This window comes from Sciurus carolinensis, chromosome 4, assembly GCF_902686445.1.
Source record: "Sciurus carolinensis chromosome 4, mSciCar1.2, whole genome shotgun sequence".
Taxonomy (NCBI): Eukaryota; Metazoa; Chordata; class Mammalia; order Rodentia; family Sciuridae; genus Sciurus; species Sciurus carolinensis.
Genome location: NC_062216.1, coordinates 92,111,478 through 92,136,427, shown reverse-complemented (window position 1 = coordinate 92,136,427; position 24,950 = coordinate 92,111,478). Strand labels below are relative to the sequence as shown.

Below are 24,950 nucleotides of genomic sequence, written 5' to 3'. Positions count from 1 at the left end.
TGGTAAAGGTTGCCTGCAGGAGAAACATCAACCCACATATTATGCCAGTAACCACTAAAATCTCCACCTGCCTCAGTGAGTTACAAAGTGGGAGGGACAGATAGCACAGTAATAAGTGACTATTTAGATAGGAAGGAGATGGAAACAATATTAGAATAGTGTACATACCTAGCACTTGACAAAACTGAATTTTATAGAGACATTTTAATTGAAATATAATGTACTACAGAAAAATTCAGAAATATTGTCATGAACTTTCACTAAGTGTACACACCCATTTAATCACCTCCCAGATCAAGAACTACCTTTCTCTTACCCAAAGGCAACAACCCAACCTCACCCAAAGGCAACAACCTCTATGATCTCTATCATCAGACTAGTTTTGCCTGTTTCTCAACTCTGAATAAATGAACTATAACATATGGAATAGTGTTTGGTTTTGTTGACCTAACACTGAGTTTGCTGAGCTTCATCCATGCTGCTGTGCATAGCAATAGTGCATTCTTTCTCACTGCAGTAGAGGGTTTTCATTGCATAAATGCACCGTAATTTTTTGTCTATTCTCGTGTTGATTGGGTTATACGAATAACGCTGTTTTAAACACTTTACCTTGGAGCAAAATTGTTGCACGTTGCAAATGCAGGCTAACTGATCTCCCTGCCTGCCCACCCTGCCTCTCTCCTTGCACATACATCTATTTTGCATATCACAGCTACAGGAAAACCTTTTTCAAGTAAAAATCTGATTCCACACTACTACTCAGAATCCTCTGCTGGCTCTCCATTGCCTTCGCGTTAAGATTCATACTCCTCTCAGATCTCTGATGTGTTTACTGTTCCTTGATTATCTTTAAACTTTACTAATTCCATTCTAGTTCTTGAATCCCTTGGCACAGTGGGGACAGAGTGTGTGCATCACGTGTGTCTGTTGAATAACACAATTATTAACTGCACAGGACAGATTCTGACATAGTTTATGCTTAAGTAGGGGAAAGAACAAGTACCAACGAGAAAGCATGTGAGTGCAGAGGTGATTAACTGGTATTCAAGTATGTTAAGTTCAGTGAAGTCCTGCAGTATTGATTTGAATTCCTAGAATAAATATTTCATCTTACCATTAATTGATACTATTGTGAATATTAAATACCAAATTGTAAAATTCTAAAATATTTTCTGAGGCAATACCTTAAGAAAGCATGCTATTAGAAGATTCAAGATGGTGAACTAGAGGGAGGCTGCATTCCTTATTGTTCCATGACTCAGGATTCAAGCAGAGGAAATCTGTTTCTACGCTGCCTACTAATCCCCTGCTGTTTGCCCACCCCACCCCAACCTGTTCATTTACTGCTGATCATCCACCATTTGCCTGTTTGCCCACCTTTTGCCTGCCCATCACTTGCCACCCAATGTCTACCTGCTGATTAACCCCTGTTTGCCTACAGACTGCCCACGGATTGTCCACTGCTTGCTGCTGCCTGGAAGTCCACTGTCAGTATTCCCACAAGTTTGGTTATATACAGCTGCCACCATTTTGGAACACTGGCCAGGATCTTGGAGTCTAGGACCAAGGGGCCTGCAGGTTTGCTGCCACCACCATTGCCATCTCAGGGCATGGCTGCTTAAGTCTGGGGATACCAGCCAGGATTTGGAGATATATTGTTGGGGTATGTGCAGGTCTAACCTGAGGTCTTCCTGCTGGATGAGCTAGTGGCCACCATCTGGCTGCCTCTTTGTAGGGTTGTCTTCTTTGTGTGAGCACATACCTGGTGGTCTCTGTGCATGATGAAACAGCATTGAGATCATGGGATGACAGCAAGGCAGAGCCTGGGAAATCTGAAGCCCAGATCCCTCAGATTGCAGCTGGGTCTGCATGGGCCAGTCTGGGCCTGGCAAGCCTGTGGAAAGCTGAAAATTGGGGACAGTTCTCCCAGGGGAACACAGGTTGGAGGAACTGGAGAAAACTGGGCTGTCTCCAGTTCAGTGAATGCTGAAGTGCATGGGGATGGAAGGGGCCAGCTACAATGGGGGGGAAGACTGGAACAGGGTGTGAAGGCATCTTGCTATTGGCTCACTCAGCCAATTAGTCTGCCACCCACTGGACTACAGCTACTACCGAACTTCAGAAAACCCCAGAGGGGAAGCTGAGAAAATTTCTGAAAGCCAATGGAAGCAATCATTCAATTTTCCATTGAGATTTCCTTATTTTTTCCCCTCTCTTTTATATCTCTACTATCTTTGAATCTAAATATTTTTCATGCATCAATTTATTGAGGAATGGGATGTCTGAATAGTACATTACAGTTTTGTTGTGTATTCTTATATTTTTACATTTTTAAAAAAAAATCTGCGAATATTTTTTCTCTCACTTATCTGTTGCCCTGGATTCTCTTTCTCACTTCTCTCATGCTAACAGTTAACCTCTATTAATTCCTCCTTCCCTCTTACTATAAATTTTTATCTCTATCTTCTGTCCTTCTCCCTCATAAACATCACATCTTATACTACTTCTGTTTCTTCTTTGTCCATCATTTGAAATGGTAAACCCTTTCAGTAGACTTACTGTTCGTATCATAGACAATAATTAAACACATTATTTCTGTTTATTGCAACAAAAGTATAGATGCCTTAATAGGAGCTATTTGGTTTAAGGTTGTATATTGTTTGCATTGGGTGCTGTTAATATTGGTCTCCCTCTTAAAGGTGAGGTACTGAAAGCCTTCAGTAACACTATAAACCTACAGGGTAGAAACTGTACTGCCTCAGATCCACCACTAGATGGGAAGATACACAAACAACATGAAAAAACAAGGGAACAAAGTGCCTCAAACAAACCAAGATGATCTTTGAAGTAAAGAATAGTATCATAGAGAAAACACAGGAAGTGAAAGATCACTTCAACAAAAATAAGAGCAGAAATTATAAAAAGGCATCAAACTGAAATCCTTGAAATGAAGGAAATAAACCAAATTAAAAATTCAATGGAAAGTACCACCCACAGACTAGACCACTTAGAAGACAGAACCTCAGGCAATGAAGACAAAATATATACTCTTAAAAAATAAAGTTGACCATAGAGAGAAGATGGTAAGAAACCATGAATAGAACTTCCAAGAAATAAGGGATAACATGAAAAGACAAAATTTAAGATTTATCAGAATAGACAAGGAAGGCGAGGAGATATAAACTAAAGGAATGCACAAACTTTTTAATGACATAATATCAGAAAATTTCCCAAATCTAAAGAATAAAATGGAAAATCAACTACAAGAGACTTACAGGACCCAAAATTTACAAAATTACAGTAGATCCACACCAAGGCACAATATAATGAGGATGACTAACATACAGAATAAGGATAGAATTTTAAAGTCTACAAGAGAAAAAAAATCAAATTACATATAGGGGGAAACCAATTCAGATTTCAGCTGATTTCTCAACCCAGACCCTCAATGCCAAGAGATCCTAAAATAACATATATCAAGCGCTGAAAGAAAATGGATGTCAACCAAGAATTTTATATCCAGCAAAACTAAGCTTCAGATTTGAAGATGAAATAAAAACTTTCCATGATAAACAAAAGTTAAAAGAATTCACATCTAGAATATTCCATGAGGAGGAAATGAAAAAAAAAAAAAAAAAACAGAGAAAGTCAGCAAAGGAATAAATTACATTAAAGGAAAAGTCAATCATAGGAGAAACTAAGTCAAGTTAAAAACCAAAAATAAACCAAAATGACTGGGAATACAAATCACATCTCAGTAATAACCTTGAATGTTAATGGCCTACACTCATCTTTTCAAAGACATAGACTGGCAGACTGGATTAAAAAAAAAAAGACCCAACAGTATGATGTCTTCAAGAGACTCACTTCCTAGGAAAAGACATCCACAGACTGACAGTGAGAGGATGGGAAAAAACATGTTACTCATGTGGACTGTGTAAACAAGCAGGAGTTTCCATCTTCATATCAGATAATGTGGACTTCAAACCAAAGTTAGTCAGAAGGGATAAAGAAGGACATCTCATACTGCTTAAGGGAATCATACATCAACAAGACATAACAATTATAAACATATACGCCCCCAACAATGGAGCATCCATGTACATCAAACAAACCCTTCTCAATTTCAAGAATCAAATAGACACAATAATGTTGGGTGACTTTAACACATCTCTCTCACCATGGGATAGGTCTTCCAAACAAAAACTAAACAAAGAAACTATAGAACTAATATAATCTATAATTTAGACTTAACAGACATATATAGAGTACTTCATCCATCATCATGCAAATATACTTTCTTCTCAGCAGAAGAATCCTTCTCTAAAATAGACCATATGGTATGCCACAAAGCAACTCTTAGCAAATACAGAATAGAAGTACTACCCTGCATTCTATCAGATCATAAGAGAATGAAACTAGAAATCAATGATAAAATAAAAAATAGAAGCTACTCCAACACCTGGAGACTAAATAACACACTATTCAATAACCAATGGACAGCAGAACAAATCAGGGAAGAAATAAAAAAATACTTAGAGGTAAATAAGAACACCAATACAATATATCAAAATCTCTGGGTCACTATGAAGGCAGGGCTAAGAAGAAAGTTCATTGCATTAAGTTCATTCATTAAAAGAATAAAAAGTCAACAAACAAATGACCTAACATTATATCTCAAAGTCCTAGAAAAAGAAGAACAAATCAACACCAAAAGTAGAAAACAGGAAATAATTAAAATAAAAGCTAAAATCAATGAAATTGAAACAAAAGAATTCAAAAAATTGACAATATGAAAAATTGGTTCTTTAAAAAAATAAATAAAATTGACGGAGGTCGGACGGTGCTGAGCCTGACCCCCACCAAGGTCAGACGCCATCGCTGAGCCCGACACTGAGGTCAGAGGCCCATAGCTGAGCCTGCCTGCCTGCTCCCCTACTGCTGAGGTACACCGCGCCTGCCTCCATGCTGACTCAGCACAACCTTCCTGGGGCTCCCCAGCTTCTTTGGAGGTTGGTGCAGGCACTTTGAATTATTCCTGAGGGCGTAGATGTCATCATTGGAAGGGTGGCTCCCTTCCTGAGACACCTACAGGAGACTGGAGGCCCTTTGACAGGTACCTCTATTTACTCACTTATATCCTACACCTTTCCCCATCCTCTTGTTCACAACTAGAAATATTGTAAATAGTAATTTCACTGATCCTGTTTATTTTAAAAATGTTAAAGTCTTTATAGGGGCTATCTGGTTCAGGGCTACATTTTCTTTGTTTTGGGTGCTATTGGTATTGATCTCCCTTCAAAGGAGAGGTAGTGGAAAACTGCAGGGTCATAATAAGCCTGCAGGGACAAACTTCAGTATCTCTGATCTTCACTGCTAGAGGGGAATATATAGAAACAATAAAAAAAAAACAGGAGAAGAAAGTGTCCCTAACAAACCAAGATGCTGTTGTGATAGACTCCAATGACAGCATGGCAGTAGAAATGACAGAAAAAGAGTTTAGAATCTGCATGATTAAAATGATCCATGAAGCAAAAGACGAGATAAGAGAGCAAATGCAGGCAATGCATGACCATTCCAGTAGACAGTTAAAAGAGCAAACGCACCCTGGCGTGATTCCGTCCTGCAAGTCTCTTCTCTAGGGCAGCAGCCTATTTTCCGTCCACCTTCTCTCCCACCTAAGTGCGTGCTACCACCCCATGGAAGATTCGATGGACATGGACATGAGCCCCCTGAGTCCCCAGAACTATCTTTTCGGTTGTGAACTAAAGGCTGACAAAGATTATCACTTTAAGGTGGACAATGATGAAAATGAACACCAGATATCCTTAAGAATGGTCAGTTTAGGGGCTGGTACAAAGGATGAATTGCACATTGTTGAAGCAGAGGCAATGAATTATGAAGGCAGTCTAATTAAAGTAACATTGGCAACATTGAAAATGTCTGTACAGCCAATGGTTTCCCTTGGGGGCTTTGAAATCACACCACTTGTGGTCTTAAGGTTGAAGTGTGGTTCAGTGCCTGTGAATAATAGTGGGCAGCACTTAGTAGCTGTGGAGGAAGATGCAGAATCAGAAGATGAAGAGGAGGAGGACGTAAAACTCTTAAGTGTGTCTGGAAAGCGATCTGCCCCTGGAGGTGGTAGCAAGGTTCCCCAGAAAAAAGTAAAACTTGCTGCTGATGAAGATGACGACAATGATGAAGAAGATGATGATGATGATGATTTTGATGATGAGGAAACTGAAGAAAAAGCTCCAGTGAAGAAACCTGTATGAGATACTCCAGCCAAAAATGCACAAAAATCAACCAGAATGGAAAAGACTCAAAACCATCAACACCAAGATCAAAAGGTCAAGAATCCTTTTAAAAAAACAGGAAAAAACACCTAAAACACCAAAAGGACCTAGTTCTGTAGAAGACATTAAAGCAAAAATGCAAGCAGGTATAGAGAAAGGTGGTTCTCTTCCCAAAGTGGAAGCCAAGTTCGTCAATTATGTGAAAAATTGCTTCTGGATGATTGACCAGGAGGCTATTCAAGATCTGTGGCAGTGGAGGAAGTCTCTTTAAGAAAACAGTTTAAACAGTTTGTTAAAATATTTCGTCTTCTTTCATTTCTGTAACAGTTGATATCTGGCTGTCCTTTTTATAATGCAAAGTGAGAACTTTCCCTACCATGTTTGATAAATGTTGTCCAGGTTCCATTGCCAAGAATGTGTTGTCTAAAATGCCTGTTTAGTTTTAAAGATGGAACTCCACCCTTTGCTTGGTTTTTAAGTATGTATGGAATGTTACGATAGGACATAGTAGTAGTAGTGGTCAGACATGGAAATGGTGGGGAGACAAAAATATACATGTGAAATAAACTCAGTATTTTAATAAAGTAAAAAAAAAGAGCAAATGCAAGAAGCAAAAGAATACTTCAATAAAGAGATAAGAGATTCTGAAAAAAAAAAAGAAAAAGAAATACTTGAAAGAAACAATAACCAAATTAAAAACTCAATAGAAAGCATCACCAACAGAATAGACCTCCTGGAAGACAGAATTTCAGACAACAAAGACAAAATATTCAATCTTGAAAATAAAATTGAACGAACTGAGAAAATGTTAAGAAATCATGAACGGAACTTCCCAAGAATTATGGGATATCATGAAAAGGCAAAATTTAGGAATTATTGGGATTGAGGAAGGCACATAAATACAAACCAAAGGCATGAAAAACATGTTCAATGAAATAATATAAGAAAATTTCCCAGACTTGAAAAATGAAATGGAAAATCAAATACAAGAGTCTTACAGAACACCAAGTGCACAAAACTACAACAGATCCACACCAAGACACATTATAATGAAAATACCTCACATTCAAAATAAAGATAGGATTTTAAAGGCTGCTAGAGAAAAACATCAGATTACATATAAGGGGAAACCAATACAGATATCAGCAGATTTCTCAGGCCGGACTCTAAAAGCAAGAAGGACCTGGAATAATATAGTTCAAGTTCTGAAAGAACATGGATGCCAACCAAGAATACTATACCCAGCAAAACTAACCTTCGGATTTGAAGATGAAATAAAATCCTTCCATGATAAACAAAAGTTAAAAGAATTTACAAATAGAAAGCCTGCCCTACAGAACATTCTCAGCAAAATATTTCGGGAGGAGGAAGTGAAAAATAACAATACAAGTCAGCAAAGGGAGGAACAACCCTAAAGGAACAGTCAATCAAAGGAAAAGTAAAACAACAAAAGTAAGCCAAAATGAGCAGGAATACAAATCGTATCTCAATAATAACCTTGAATGTCAAAGGCCTAAATTCAATAATCAAAAGACATAGACTGGCAGATTGGATTAAAAAGAAAGACCCAACAATATGCTGCCTTCAAGAGACTCATCTCATAGAAAAAGACATCCACAGACTAAAGGTGAAAGTATGGGGAAAAACATACCATGCCCATGGACCCAGTGAAAAAGCAGGGGTCTCCATCCTCATATCAGATAAAGTGGACTTCAAATCTAAGTTAGTCAGAAGGGATAAAGAAGGACATTTCTTACTGCTTAGGGAAGCATAAAACAGCAAGATATAACAATTTTAAATATGCCCCAAACAATGGCATCTACGTATATCAAACAAACCCTTCTCAATTTTAAGAATCAAATAGACCAAAACACATTAATAGTGGGGAACTTTAACACACCACTCTCACCACTGGATAGATCCTCCAAACAAAAACTAAACAAAGAAACTATAGAACTAAATAATACAATCAATGATATAGACTTAATGGATATTTACAGAATATTTCATCCATCACTGAGCAAATATACTTTCTTCTCAGCAGCTCATGGATCTGTCTCCAAAATAGACCATATGCTATGCCACAAAAAATCCATTAGTAAATTCAAAAAAATAGAGATCCTACTCTGTATCCTATCAGACCATAAAGGAATGCAATTAGAAATGAACAATAAAACAACAAACAAAACTACTAATATACCTGGTGACTAAATAATATGCTATTGAATGATGCAATGATAACAGAAGACATCAGGGAAGAAATAAAAAAATTTCTTAGAAGTAAATAAGAACAATGACACAACATTTCAAATTCTCTGGGACACGATGAAAGCAGTACTAAGAAGAAAGTTCATTGCATTGAGCTCACACATTAAAAAAACAAAAAGTCAACAACTAAATGACCTAACATTACACCTCAAAGCCCTAGAAAAAGAAGAACAGATCAAAACCAAAAATAGTAGAAGACAGGAAATAATTAAAATCAGAGCTGAAATCAAAGAAATTGAAATAAGAGAAACAATTCAAAAAATTGACAAAACAAAAAGTTGGTTCTTTGAAAAAAAAGTAAACAAAATTGATAAAACCCTAGCCATACTAATGAAGAGAAGGAGAGAAAAAACTCAAATTACTAGAATTTGTGATGAAAATGGAAAGATCACAACAGACACCATTGAAATACAAAACATAATTAGAAGCTACTTTGAAAATCTATACTCCAACAAAATAGAAAATATCAAAGACATCGACAAATTTTTAGAGACATATGATCCTCCCAAACTGAATCAGGAAGATATACACAATCTAAACAGATCAATTTCAAACACTGATATAGAAGAAGCCATCAAAAACCTACCAACTAAGAAAAGCCCAGGATCAGATGGATTCTCAGCCAAATTCTACAAGACCTTTTAACAAAGTACTGATTCCAATACTCCTCAAAAGTATTTCAGGAAATAGAAAAGGAGGGAACCCTTCCAAATTCATTCTATGAGGCTAGTATCACTCTGATACCAAAACCAGACAAAGACACATGAAAGAAAGAAAACTTCAGATCAATATCCCTGATAAACATAGATGCAAAAATCCTTAACAAAATACTGGCAAATCGCATACAAAAATATATTAAAAATATCACACCATGATCAAGTGGGGTTTATCCTAGGGATGCAAGGTTGGTTCAACATTTGGAAATCAATAAATGTAATTCACCACATCAATAGACTTAAAGTTAAGAATCACATGATTATTTCAATTGATGTTGAGAAAGCATCTGATAAAATACAGCACCCCTTCATGCTTAAAACACTAGAAAAAATAGGAATAGTAGGAATATACCTCAACATTGTAAAGGCTATCTATGCTAAGCCCATGGTCAGCATCATTCTTAATGGAGAAACACTGAAAGCATTTCCTCTAAAATCTGGAACAAGACAGGATGCCTTCTTTCACCACTTCTATTCAACATCGTCCTTGAAACGCATGCCAGAGCAATTAGACAGACCAAAGAAATTAAAGGGATACAGATAGGAAAAGAAGAACTAAAGTTGTCACTATTTGCTGATGACATGATCCTATATTTAGAAGATCCAACAAACTCCACAAGAAAACTTCTAGAACTAATAAATAAATTCAGCAAAGTAATAGGATATAAAATCAATACATGTAAATCTAATGCATTTCTATTCATAAATGATGAATCCTCTGAAAGAGAAATTAGGAAAACCACTCCATTCTCAGTAGCCTCAAAAAAAATAAAATACTTGGGAAATAATCTAACAAAAGAGGTGAAAGACCTCTATAATGAAAACTACAGAACACTAAAGGAAGAAATTGAAGAAAACCTTAGAAGATGGAAAGATCTCCCATGTTCTTGAATAGGTAGAATTAACATTGTCAAAATGGCCATTCTACCAAAGGTACTATACAGATTCAATGCAATTCCAATTAAATCCCAGTGACATTCCTCATAGAAACAGAGAAAGCAATCATGAACGTCATCTGGAAGAACATAGCCAAAACAATCCTGAATAGAAAAAGTGAAACAGGAGGTATCACAATACCAGACATTAAACTATACTACAGAGCAATAGTAACAAAACAGCATGATACTGGCACCAAAATAGCCAGGCAGATCAATGGTACAGAATAGAAGACACAGAGACAAAACCACATAAATACAGTCACCTCATATTAGACAACGAGCCAAAAACATACAAAGGAGAAAAGATAGCCTGTTCAACAAGTGGTGCTGGAAAAACTGGAAATCCATATGCAGTAAAATGAAATTAAACCTCTACCTCTCACCCTGCACAAAACTCAACTCAAAATGGATCAAAGACATAGGAATTAGACCAGAGACCCTGCACCTAATAGAAGACAAAGTAGGCCCGAATCTTCATCATGTTGGCTTAGGATCAGACTTCCTCAATAAGACTCCCAAAGCACAAGAAAACAAAGCAAGAATCAATAAATGGGATGGACTCAAACTAAAAAGCTTCTTCTCAGCAAAGGATACAATCAAGAATGTGACGAGACAGCCTACAGAGTGGGAGAAAATCTTTTCCACACGCACTTCAGATAGAGCACTTATCTCCAAAATTTATAAAGAACTTACAAAACTTTACAACAAAAATGCAAAGAACCCAATCAATAAATGGGCTAAGGAACTGGACAGACACTTTACAGAAGACACACAGGCAATTAATAAATATATGAAAAACTGTTCAACATCTCTAGTAATTAGAGAAATGCAAATTAAAACAACTCTAAGATTTCATCTTACTCCAATTAGAATGGCTTTTATCAAGAACACAAACAATAACAGATGTTGGCATGGATGTGGGGAAAAAGGCACACTTTTACATTGCTGGTCGAGTTGCAAATTGGTGTAGCCCCTCTGGAAAGCAATATGGAGAATCCTCAGAAAACTTGGAATGAACCCACCTTTTGACCCAGTCACCCCACTCCTCAGTTTATAACCAAAAGACCTAAAATCAGCAAACTACAGTAACACAGTCACATCAATGTTTACAGCAGCTCAGTTCAGAACAGCTAGATCGTGGAACCAACCTAGATGCCCTTCAACAGATGAATGGAAAAAGAAACTCTGGTATATATATACAATGGAATACTATTCGGCCATAAAGAAGAACAATATGGCATTTGCAAATAATGGATGGAATTGGAGAATATCATGGTAAGTGAAATAAGCCAAGCCCCAAAAACCAAAGGCCAAATGTTTTCCCTGGTAAGTGGAGGATGATATATAATGGGGGTGGGGGTGGGGAATGAGAGAATAATGGGGGAACTTTAGAATATGTAGAAGAAAATGAGAGGGAGGGGGGTATGAAAAATGGTGGAATGAGACAGACATCATTACCCTATGTACATGTATGATTACATGAATGGTATGAATCTATATCATGTACAGCCATAGAAATGAAATGATGTATCCCATTTGTGTACAATGACAGCCTGTAAAAAATTAAAAGCTAAATAAAATAAAAAAAATAAAAAAATAAACAAAATTGATAAACCCCTTAGCTACATTAATGAAGAGAAAACAAATTATTAAACCTTGTGATGAAAAAGGAAATAGCAAGATGGATGCTACTGAAATATAGAAGATAATTAGAAAGTATTTTGAAAATTTATACTCAAATAAAACAGAAAATCTTGAAGACATGGACAAATTTCTAGAGACATAAGATCCACCCAAACTGAATCAGAAGGACATATATAATTTAAACAGATCAATTTCAAGCAATGAAATAGAAGATTATATCAAAAGTCTAAGAACAAAGAAAAGCCTAGGACCAGATGGATTCTCAGCAGAGTTCTATAAGACCTTCAAAGAAAAATTAATACCAATACTCCTCAAATTATTCCATGAAATAGAAAAGGAGGGAACCATTCCAAACTCATTTTATGAGGCTAGTATCACCATGATACCAAAACCAGACAAAGACACATCAAGAAAAGAAAACTTAAGACCAATATCCCTGATGAACATAGATGCAAAAATTCTCAACAAAATTCTGGCAAATCACATGCAAAAACATATTAAAAAGATAGTACGCCATGATCATTTGGGGTTCATCCTAGGGATACAAAGTTGGTCCAATATACAGAGATCAATAAACGTAATACATCACATCAATAGACTTACAGACAAGAATCATATGATTATTTCAATAGACACAGAACAAGCATTTGACAAAATACAGCACCTCTTCATGTTCAAAACACTAGAAAAACTAGGGATAGGAGGAATATACCTCAACATTGTAAAAGCTATCTATGCTAAGCCCAAAGCCAACATCATTCTAAATGGAGAAAAATTGAAAGCATTCCCTCTAAAAATTTGAACAAGATAGGAATGCCCTCTTTCACCACTTCTATTCAACACTGTCCTTGAAACCCTAGCCAGAGCAATCAGACAGTTGAAAGAAATTAAAGGAATACAAATAGGAAAAGAAGAACTCAAACTATCATTATTTGCCCACAACAGGATTCTATATTTAGGAGGTCCAAAAAACTCCACCAGAAAACTTCTTGAACTCATAAATGAATTCAGCAAAGTAGCAGAATATAAAATCAATACCCATAAATCAAATGCCTATTTATTCATAAGTGACAAATCCACTGCAAGAGAAATTAGGAAAACTACCCATTCACAATAGCCTCAAAAAAAAAATTGGGAATCAATTTAACAAAAGAGGTGAAAGAACTCCTCAATGAAAACTACAGAACACTAAAGAAAGAAATTGAAGAAAACCTTAGAATATTGAAAGATCTCCCATGCTCTTGGACTGGCAGAAATAATACTGTCAAAATGGCAATACTACCAAAAGTGTTAGACAGATTTAATGCAATTCCTATTAAAATCCCAATGACATTCATCATAGTACTAGAAAAAGCAATCATGAAATTCATCTGGAAACAATAAGAGATCTTGAATACCCAAAATGATCCTTAGCAAGAAGACTGAAGCAGGAGGCATCACAACACCAGACCTTTAACTATACTACAGAGCAACAGTGATAAAAATGGCTTGGTATTGGCACCAAAATAGACAGGTAGACCAATGATACAGAATAGAAGACACAGAGACAAACACACATGAATACAGTTATATCATACTAGACAAAGGTGCCAAAAACACACTGGAGAAAAGACAGCCGATTCAACAAATGGTGCTGGGAAAACTGGAAATCCATACGTAGCAAAATGAAATTAAATCTCTATCTTGCCCTACGCAAAAATCAATTCAAAGTAGATCAAAGACTTAGGCACTAGAACAGAGACCCTGCGCCTAACAGAAGAAAAAGTAAGCCTAAATCTTCATCATGTTGGCATAGTATCTGACTTTCTTAACAAGACTCCCAAAGCACAAGAAGTAAATCAAGAATCATAAATGGGATGGATTCAAACTAAAAAGCTTCTTCTCAGCAAAGGTAACATTCAGTAACATGAAGAGTCTACCGAATGGGAGAAAATCTTTACCACATGCACCTCAGATATAGCACTAATCTCCAGGATATATAAAGAACTCAAAACACTTAATACCAAAAAACCCAAATAACCCAATCAAAAAATGGGTTAAGGAACTGAACTGACACTTCACAGAAGATATACAATCGATCAACGAACATATGAAAAAAATGTTCAACATCTCTAGCAATTAGAGAAATGCAAATCAAAACTAAGATTTTATATCATTACAGTCAGAATGGCGACTATCTAGAATACAAGCAATATTAAGTGTGGGTGAGGATGTGGAGAAAAAGGAACACTCATACAATTGAAAACTGGTGTAACCATTATGGAAAGCAGTATGGATATTTCTCAAAAAACTTGGAATGGAACCACTATTTGACCCAGCTATCCCACTCCTTGTTAAGGACTTAAAATCAGAATACAACAGTGATACAGCCACATCAATGTTTATAGCAGCTCAGTTCATAATAGCCAAACCATGGAACCAACCTAAATGCCCTTCAACAGATGAATAAAGAAAATGTGATACATATACACAATGGAATATTACTCAGCTTTAAAGAAGCATGAAATTATGGCATTTGTGGGTAAATGGATGGAGCTGGAGAATATCATGGTAAGCAAAATAAGCCATCCCAGAAAACCAAAGGCCGAATGTCTTCCCTGATAAGTGGATGCTGATCCATAATGGTGGGGGGGATGGAGGAACTTTGGTTTGTGCAGTGCAGGGAGGGGTGGGGAAAGGGTGTGGACAGTGGAATGAAAGACATCATTACCCTATATACATGTATGATTACACTACTAGTGTGACGCTGCACCATGGAGCCAGAGGAATGAGAAGTTGTACTCCATTTGTGTATAATGTGTCAAAATGCATTCTACTACAGCAAATTAAAAAAAAAGAAAGCATGCTATTTTTCTAATCTATAATCCATGGTTTCCATATTATCTTAAATCTTAAATGAAACAATGAACTGAAACATACTTATGGATGTTATTTTTTAAATGCTTAGTGAATGGAAACGCTTGAGTAAATCACACTTATGAAAGGGGATAGAAAAATAACTGCAAAACAATGTCTAATGTATCTTAGAAATGGGGGGAAATCAGTATAGGTATAAAATTCTACTGATGAAGTTGTTTTGCACCTTACCACTTAAGCAAAGCTTTTTCCTCCCTAAAATAAACATATTAATCAAAATAGAATAAATGTCACCAGTCAAGAGAACAGACACGCTCCACCCTACAAACTGAGGGTTTAAAAAAAAAAAAGAATGTGAGGAATCTAATGAGATCAAAACAAAGGAACTGATAAAGTAAACAGCAGAGACTTTCTATGCCATTTTCAAATTCCAGTTTATAAATTACCTATCTGAATAACTTGTCTAAGATTATGAAGATAAGCAGACCAATGGATGGGCCTAAAGTTAATATTCTCTCCCATTCCTTAGCCTGGGAATATACAAAGTGAACATAACCATATGCTCTTTTTCCAACCCTTTCTTCGAATATATTATTTGCTTACTCAGTTGACAAATTCTTAATTGTTATATTTTCCCCTTTAACTGGAGAATAGATAAAAAAGCCTTTTCTGATTTATAACTATATCATTTCAGAAAATAATTATGTTAAACTCAGTGAAAGAAAATCCTTACAACATAATCAGGGGAACAGAAAGATTAAATAAATTATTAATTATTTTTTACTATAAAAATAAGAGTAAAACTGTACAAAGTATAGTCCAACAAAATGAACTCCAATATTCATGTTAGTTTGAAATAAATATATTTAGTGCTCATAAAATAATAAAAAAATCACAGTTCATAAAGATTCAGTAGATACCCAGTTTCATTTTAAAAACCATACTCTCTCATTTCTAAAACATTTACTCTAGCAATTCATCGTCTCAGTAAGGTTCTCCCATAAATAAAAGTAGCTGATTCAATTTTGGATAATTTGAATTGGTAAGGGATATACATATTTCTATAGAGCTGTCCAACAAAATTTAAAATTTGCATCTAGGGGTGACATAAAGCTATAAAATTCACTTAAGTATACTTAATTTTGCCTTACATGGAACCTCCTCAGCATTAATATACAAATTCATATCAGATTGCTCCATGATTCCATATTTAGACTGATCTAAGCTTGAAATTTAGTATTGAATGTGCATATACATTATACATATATACACACGTGTATATATATTTATATGTGTATATCTTGTGCACACACACACACTTTCTCTGTTTTCCTATCATTAAAACTAGAAACAGAATTTTCCTTTCTTCTTTATAGCTCCTGGTCTTTCTTCTTTATAGCTCATTAAATTAACTGAATTACCCAGCAGATAAATTGTTCAAGTTTATACAACCATTCAATGTCAAAGTCATTTCTAATTTCCCAAATTTTCAGAAATTTGAAATATTAATCCAACTGAGTTTCCAAACAATAATACAGAGCTCTATTAAACAAAATAAACAATGGTAAACTCTAAAGGCTGTACATATGCAAAATAATTTAAGAAATGCTCAAAAACTAATGGCTTGTGTCTCCATGGGATAAATACCAACATATTCAGGAGATAAGATACAGATTAAGTAGGATTAATTAGATTTTAGACTATGAAAAGAATCAGAGTAAATCTATACAAATCATAGTCTATCAAAATGAACTCAAATATTCATGTTAGTTCTATATAAATATAGTGCTCTGAAAACAATGAAAATTCACAGTTTCATATAGAGTCAATAGTTACCAAAATGGGAATCAAGGATTCAAGGCTGAGGAGGTGAAGTGGGAGAAGAGGATGTGAGGGAAGGCTTTAGTGTATAGGCTGGGACAGATGCTTTCACACTCAAGAGGTCCCAGTTACAGCAGATCAACTAGCAGGAAGTTCCCAGACCTCCCAGCACAAGTCCATCAGAAAAGTCACTTCCTACCTCTTCTATCCTTCCAAACTGGAGATAACTTCTCTCCTCTAGGACAGGAATCACTTCATCACTCTTTCATGCCATGCCCACTCCTGACCTTCTTCCAAAATCCCATCTTACTGACAACCCATTTAGAAGTTTCTCCATTGCTCAGAATTTATCCAATAGTGGCAGAATAATTAAGAGAATAAAGTTGCTAACTTTAAAATTCAAATCCAATTATCTATATTTAGCTAATAAGCCCAAAATCTTATAAGGAGATACACAACTTTGTAATTTCTTTTTAAAAGAATCATGAATGCTAACAAATTTATGATTTAATAACTAAAAAAGCAAAAACACAAGAGTATTATTAAAAAACAAACAACAAACCAAAAAGTCAGTGGTTAAGTGAATATAATACTTAAATAAATGTGCTGAGACAATGAGGGTCAATGCATGCTGTATGGAAATATCACAGTGAATTCCATTAATAGGTACAACTAATGTGCTAATAAAATAAATATTAAAAATGAAATTTATTTAATTTTAAATATATGCTGTGATTCACAAGCCCTATGTTAATTATCAGAAATGGAGATCAGACATTTTGTAACACATGATTATTTTAAAAAAACATAAATGACGTTCTTTTTCTTTGTATAATTATTTACTAAATCTAGAGGCTTGATTTCTCTAAATCAAATAGTTGTAAGTTTTATTTAAATAAATCTACTCAAGAAGTAAATAAAATTATTCCTTCAACTCCAAAGTCACAGGTGAGTCTCTTAAAAGAAGGGTAAGAACACTAAGTGAAAATTCATGCTATTAGAAAAATCAATGGACTATGACGTGGAAATGATCAACTACTAGTACTATTAACATACCATGAAGTTTCACAAAATGGGCAATGAGTTAACAATTTAAGAATAAATACAGCTCTGAGATAATGCTTTCTGTTTTTAACACCTGAAAAATTCAAATAGTGTTAACAAGTGTTTAGATAATTTATCAAGTTAGATGAAGTAGTTATCACTATCATTTTGTAACACCCCTGAAATCAGAACTCTGCCTGCTTGGATCTCACCATCCTCTCAGATTTATCACAAGGGAATGAAAAGCAGCAAACGAAGAGGCAGAAAACCCAAAGAACCGTCTAAGGAAAACTGAAGAAAGGCGATTGTCCATATACTTGGCAAAACTAATTCTGTAGATGTCATGGAAGTCACCTTACAAATTCATCTTCTGAGCCTAACATGGGCTATAGGCCAAATTTCACAGAAGTAGGCCCCCACTGAAATTACAATTGTAGGTCATGTTATCCATCAATCACAGGAACATCTATGATGTCCCTTCACATTTTGAGTGCCACTAGGAGAGTTAAAAAACAAACAAACAATTTAAAAGCAAGCTCTAAGAATATAAACATTTTCTAGAAAAATAAAGGAAAAGACCTACAATTATGAAGGAATTAATGTCCATGAATGTTCCCTGAAGCTCTAAGTAGAAAAGCCTCACAGACCTGAATGACAGGAAGGATCTGTACTTGAAAACAAAGGAGTAATTTATCAGGGTAATAAAAATTCATTGTGAAGACACTAAAGTCAAACCAACTAAAAGGAACAAGAGACAAAGCAATGTCCTAGAGTTTTGGGCCCTAGGAGCTAAGGCTTCAATGAGCACTAATTATATCTGGTTAGAAAAGTGAATTAAATGTTTTCTTTTAAACTTTTTAAAACAAGAACATTTTAATGAACCAAGAGTTTTGAACTATTTCCCAAAATTAATCTTAGTAATTAAAGAATTGATTATACAAGTTTTTGTTTGTGTTTGTGAATATGCCCTGTATAATAGTGATGAAGGCGTATTTTGAAGATAGCTTTGGGCTTCCCAACATGCCTCAGAAATTGGGGCATAAAATGCAGAGCATAAAAATATGGTAAGTACCTCTGTTGGGTCTGGGGTGTTCATAACTGAGAATGTTAAATACTTTCAAGAAACTGGCAAAGCCACATTTTTTAGCTTATTTATTTTTATGGTCTTCATTGTATTTTTTTTTTTTTTTTTTTTTTTACATCTAAGTCAGTTTTATTTCCAAAGGAACTAAGGATGTTCTACTTTGAAACTCATCTTGAATCAAAGCTTCATTCTAAGAGTAAAAGTCCAAAACAGGAGAGATGATACTAATCTGAGAACAAGCTACTTTGTTTTAGTGGTATTTGTTCACTCAAAGCACAAAAACCACGTGCAATATGTGTTAAATCCAGAAGTCTACAGATAATGATGACTCAATATAACTCTGATGTTGGAGGTGTACACGAGGGCAGAATGACAACAGAGCAAAGAGGAGGTGACACTGTCAAGTGTATACATGGCACAGGCATTCAGCTTGGTCCCTGAGTCCCAGGCTGGCTGGAGAATTACCTTCCAGTAGTCTCAGACTCAGGAAATTAGCCTGTTGTGGTGACCTTTGAGTGCAGCTCTTGATTTCAGGACACAGCCACGTCTCTGAAGTTCTTTCCTCTGCAACCCATTCTAGTAGGTTTTTTCAGCACACAACCCACCCAGACAAAATCTAGAGGGGCCCCATGGAAGTAGTCATAGAGGTAGGCCAGTCATATAAAGGATGCTTTGGAAAATAATTCCCTGAATCCATTGTGCTAAAGTTATTTCACTGTTAATCTGTTTTTTGGTTATAAATATGTAATAAAAAATCCAAGAAAATTATTACTTCATTTGGTAATTAATGTTTACAAATGGGCTACAGATTTTGATAAGAGACATAATAAAATTGGATCTTGGTAGTAAAAAAAATACAAGTTTTTTCCCTATTTCTAAAAATGTCAAGAAGGTATACAAAATTCCAAAATTAAACAAAATAACTGATATTAAATTTAAAATTTGTAGAATGTTCACTTTTTAAATAATGTAGCAAAGTGGGTGAGGTGTGGGGTTGGTGGTAGCAGAGATCTGCCCAGGTGAGGAAGAGTATTTGATCACTCATATTGCTTAGATTTCTGGAACATGAAGAAAAGGAAGGTCAGTTTTTAGGATGCCTGTCATTTTGTTATTGTTTTTGAATTCTCTGTGGACAATGCATCCTTACTACATACTCTAGGCAACCTCTTTTTACTGGCCTGTCCTTGACACCACTGTCAAGGAGTTATCCAAATTTAGTTGTTGTGGCTTTTATATTCATTGTGCCAACTTCTTCATACAATTAAAGAATATTTAAAAAAAATATGTGGCAACTAACTGATGTTGTTAGAAAAATTGGATAAACTAAGATGTAAAAGGGAAAAAATAAACTTCCTCTGAGTTAGTAATCATACACACTGTAATATATATACACATACTTTAAAAAAACCAGGTAACCAAATCTGGCCTGTATTAAACATTAGTTTCATAGTCATCTAGGTTCTTTTCAAACAAAAATAAAATGAAAGAGTCCTTAAATTTAAATATTTAAATAAAAGTTGGTATTCCAAATAGCCTATATATGAAAATAACTTTCTAGGGCTGGGGTTGTGGCTCAGTGGTAGAGTGCTTGCCTAGCACATGTGAGGCCCTGGGTTCGATCCTAAGCACCACATTAAAAAAAAAAAAATAGTAAAATGAAGGTATTGTGTCCATCTACAACTAAAAAAATATATTTTAAAAAAAGAAAATAACTAAAAAATAATAAATATTGAAACAAGTATCAAATTTGCAATGGTAGTTGAACTTTACATTTTTATTAAATAATTTTCTGTTTATTCCTCAGTAAGAACTTTTCAGTTCAACAAACAGAAGCCATTTTGCAAAAAGGTTTAAGATAAATCTATAACTGAGTCATGGCTTTCCCTCCTGATGTGCCCTGCTATTGTAAAGGCATGATTCACAAAGAATATTCAGACTGTTTCTACCACTGCTCATCCAAAAATTCATTAAGTCAGTCATTTCTCACTCCTGTCAAAATGTGGGTACAGAAGCAAGAAGAGTGAAACACCATGGGAACCTATAACGAACATATCAGGTATCATCCACGTTAAATGAAGACACAAATCAGTACCAAGTTTCTGCACATTTCACTCATATTTTCCACATTAAATTAACTTGAGAGGTTGATGTGGTTTCTCACCTTTGATTCCGTCCTGTTTCTCCCTACTGCCTACTATAAGAAGGTCATTTAACAATCTGAGGAAAACAATGGTAGGCTACATTTGACAGACATGACTTCCACATCTCCTATTATTTACCTTAGCCTATACTTCAGAGTTCTATTCATAACTCACTGTACACAGATGAAAATCACTAGACTAAGTTACCTAACAACATTTAAGATATTCTTTCATTTACTTTACCTTAGTAATTCTTTAGTAGTGGCTATGAGCTTCTGCATCTAGGCCAGGGATACTCCATCAGTTTTCTAACCCCAACACCACATGGAGAGGACTCAGTTTTATGAACACAGTGACAAACTAAAATAAACATAGCCAAAGCTGTATTGGAGATAGGGAAGTGTCAGATCCCTGAGTACACAGCAGCAGGATAAAATAGCTCCACTCTCCATCTAGGATTGTTATTCATACTGCTTCCAAAAATTAAAACTTATTTTACCAGTGGGAATGGATCAAGCAAATAATCTTAGAGAAAATTCTTCATTTTTCTTTTTTAACAGGCTATGTAATCCCTATTTCTTTTTTTTCCAACATTTATTTCCCAATCTCCTGCTTCTTACATTCTTACTAAAATGCTGAGGGAGGGAAGAGAAATCAAATGAGGATGGGACAAGATCCAAATGTGAATTACTTTATTACATCTTAAAAATGTAATGTATCTCAAAATTCATAGTATTGTATTAAGAATTTAAGAAAAAATCCATCTTACTCAAAACACCATTCAATAGACTCACCAACAAGTAGTAAATAACGTTCTAATTGTTTGTCATAACCTACTTTTCCCTTTCTAGGTACTCTGTATTTATCACAACATTTTGGCTTTAGTTCCTATGTGCATTAGATACTATAAATTACATCTTATTTTTGAGATTTATGACAAGTACTTTTGGTGTTTCCCTATGAACTTTAGTGGCGTTTTTCCAATTGTCTAATACCACTGATAAAAGTTAACTCCAGCAGTAAGATTAGTTAAGAAACTGCTTCTCCGGGCTATATCAAGGCACTGATCCTTATTGCTGTGGACAGGACTTCCTTGCCAGTTTTACTCTTGCATAAGTTGTATAGCCTAGTGATAGAGAGTTCCTATGTATACAGTTGGCTGAGAAGAATGCCACCTAGGCTAGAAACAGAAGAACTGATTCATACAGTTAACATTTCTTTTCTTTTTCTTTGCTTTTAAGAAAAGAAGAGTTCACTGCAAGGGCTCGGGGGTGGGGGGAAATGTAAAGTCATTCATAGTTTCACCCCTGTGGCTCAAACTTCATTCAAAGAGCAGATACCACTGACAATCTTTTCACGTTAAGTTTCTTTCCTTGGCCTAAATCTATCCAAGAACAATCTTGTTCATTTCCATGGATTCATTCATTCAATATTAATATATATCTGGGTGTTTCTTATTTAAATCTATGAATATTCCAGCCTAACTCAGGATAAAGTCCATAGTTCTATCACTGTCCACTTTACTCCAGCCTTTCTATTAACTACTCTCTGGCTGCATGAGGAAACCCCACATTGTACTGTTCTCTGCTTAGAACATCTTCTCTCCTACCCATGCCAGCAGCTCCCAGGTATCTTGCTGGGTCCGAGTCAATGAGGTGGTGGTGGGGAGGAGGCACAGTATATGAGTGCTTCCTCTATAGCAGGCACATACGATGTCTCAAAATAATCCACTGAAGTAATTTTATTATCATTCCTATCATATAAAAAATAAAGAACCTGGAGTCTTTGAACGATTAACTAATTTGATAGACTAAAGCTCCTACAAGATGGAACAGTGATTCATACCAAATTGGAATGAAGAGTCCCTGCTCATAACTTTAGCTGGATGGTACCAGGAAGGTTTGCATATTGAATGCAAATAAATAGTCTTTACCTCCACAAAGAAATATTCTTTTTTAAAAACTTTAATACATTGCCCTATATTTGCTTCTGAGAAGATCAGTAATATTCAGAATTTAATTAGAATTAATTTCCTTTTTTCCTCTAAAATAACAATCAGAATAATCATACTAATGACATTGTTCTAAAGAAAACATTTATATTCTGGATAATTTTAACATGCTTGGGGATGAAAGACTGAAAATAATATCTTAGTAGGCTTAGACAAATAATATTGTGGAAAAACATAAAAGGATATGAAAGATCTCATTGTTCCTGTCATTTTAAATTGTGAAAATAAAAAATGCTACAACTAACTTGTGGTTTTTCTGTTATGACTGGAAAAATCACAGTTTTTACTTAGTGATTCAATACTTAAACAGATATCAAATTCTTTTGATTAAGGGAGTTCCACTGGGTTGGGGAATATAGCTCAGTGACCCTGGGTTCAGCAAACAAACAAAAACAAACAACAGAAAACCCAAAAAAGAAAAAAGGAGTTACACCATATTCCATAATGGCCTGAGAGCTGGAGCACATGGTTTGAGTAAGAAATTAGTCTCCGAATGAGACTCATGCAGTATTCATGGTTCAACCAAACGCGTCAGCAACATTCAAACCATCCTTAGTTCTTTCCCTTAGAAAGCAGGTCAACTGAAGGGTGGCTGGACTGTCCTACATGTTTAGTTTGCTACTTTAAAGAGGACAGGTTTGCTTTAAAACAGGATCTCACATGAACTGCTCTCTGGAGCACATCTGTGTGGATAAGAAGTTCTTTCTTTTAACTCATTAGGTAATAGTTTAGCTTTGGTGTAAAAGATTCCAGATGTTTACTCTAACAGATTTTATAGACACAAGGGATTAATGTCAGACACATAATCACTGGTTTTGGAGCAGGGCCAAACTGTGTTCATATGCTGTTTAATTATGTTGGCACTCCAGGCATTTCAAATATCAACAGAATTTCTCAGTTGATATTCCCATGTGGAATCCTGCTTTAAATAATTATAGAGGGGTAAATAAATTGGGTGCTGTACATGCTAATGAAATCTATCTGGCTTCTACTTTTAATGGTTTTGAAGGTTTTTATGAATTAAAAACCTCTTAGGCTATAAATAGCAGATAAATACACAACCAAAACTGCCAGGAAGTATTTTCTTATGAATTCTTTGCAGCACACAAATGTAGTGATTTTCATTCTCCTAAAAATTCATGTGTCCCTAGTGAACATTTGACTAAGCCATTAAAGATTCCCAGGAGTCCCAGAACTTGACTTTTGGATATACTTCTCCACATAATCAGTGCTAGAAGCTTATTTTGTATAGACATTCCAAAATTCCTTGCCTAGTGCTTTTGAACAACCTGCTATGAATATAAAACCATACCAACAGAGAATTATACTAATGATTCATATTTCTCCTGTTTCCTTTTAGGAAAAGTTAAGCATCAACAATATATAATATTCTGACATTTAAAAGTTTTATATGAGAAAATAAAAATAAGTAAATCATCATAAGAAAGAATGAACTGGATAATAAAGTGCTATTTTGTAAGAAAGACCTTTTCAGGAAAGCAATGGAAAAATTCCTAACCCAGAAATTTTCCAGATATAAAATTTCCATCCATCCCAAGACCATATGTTAGTTACTCCTCCCCTGGGATATGAGAAGTTTCTTTCATTTATTGTAGGTTGCTGACATTTTGCACATACACTTAAACTGAACACACAGAAATATATATTTCACTAAAATAACTCACATGTGATAATAAGAAAATTAAGGTATCTTGGTAAGTTTATTTGGAACACATTTATAAATACAACATACAAGTTAGATAAAATAAGTTACTGAAGTATCATCTCCTCAGCTATTCCAGATTTTTCTGAATAAGAACTTTTCAGTAATAATAGATGTAGTTTTACATTTGTGGCTGCTTTTGAAATTAACCCTCTTCTTTTCTTAAGCTCTCCCACTCCCCCACTCTGATCCCTTAAGCCCTACTAACAAGCACCTTTAGGGGCAAGCAGGCATTTCCTAGTCCTTTATTTAAGAATTTCTCAGACCATCACCTCTTAACCATTCTGACTGTCAACAGCAATAGTTCAAAACCTTTATTATCACAGGCCCTCATAACTTTACAGCTGCTCATGTCTCTGCAATCCATCTGACACACTGCCACCAAATCCTGCATTTCCCTCAGCCTGG

General features: G+C 35.3%; 2 protein-coding genes across 4 annotated transcripts in view; one reads left to right on the top strand and one right to left on the bottom strand.

The window, feature by feature from the left end:
• The window catches only part of Rassf8 (Ras association domain family member 8), a 121,340-nt gene that overhangs the window by 28,816 nt on the left and 67,574 nt on the right, over positions 1–24,950 (bottom strand). The window lies entirely within an intron of this gene.
• On the top strand, positions 5,700–6,567 carry LOC124982400 (nucleophosmin-like). Of its 2 annotated transcripts, XM_047548970.1 has the most exons (3): positions 5,700–5,757; positions 6,052–6,257; positions 6,343–6,567. In XM_047548970.1, exons 1-3 carry the CDS (start codon positions 5,700–5,702, stop codon positions 6,565–6,567), a joined length of 489 nt encoding a protein of 162 aa, XP_047404926.1. The 2 variants fall into 2 exon arrangements, with proteins under 2 accessions (XP_047404926.1, XP_047404925.1); XM_047548969.1 differs by having other exon boundaries at positions 5,700–6,257.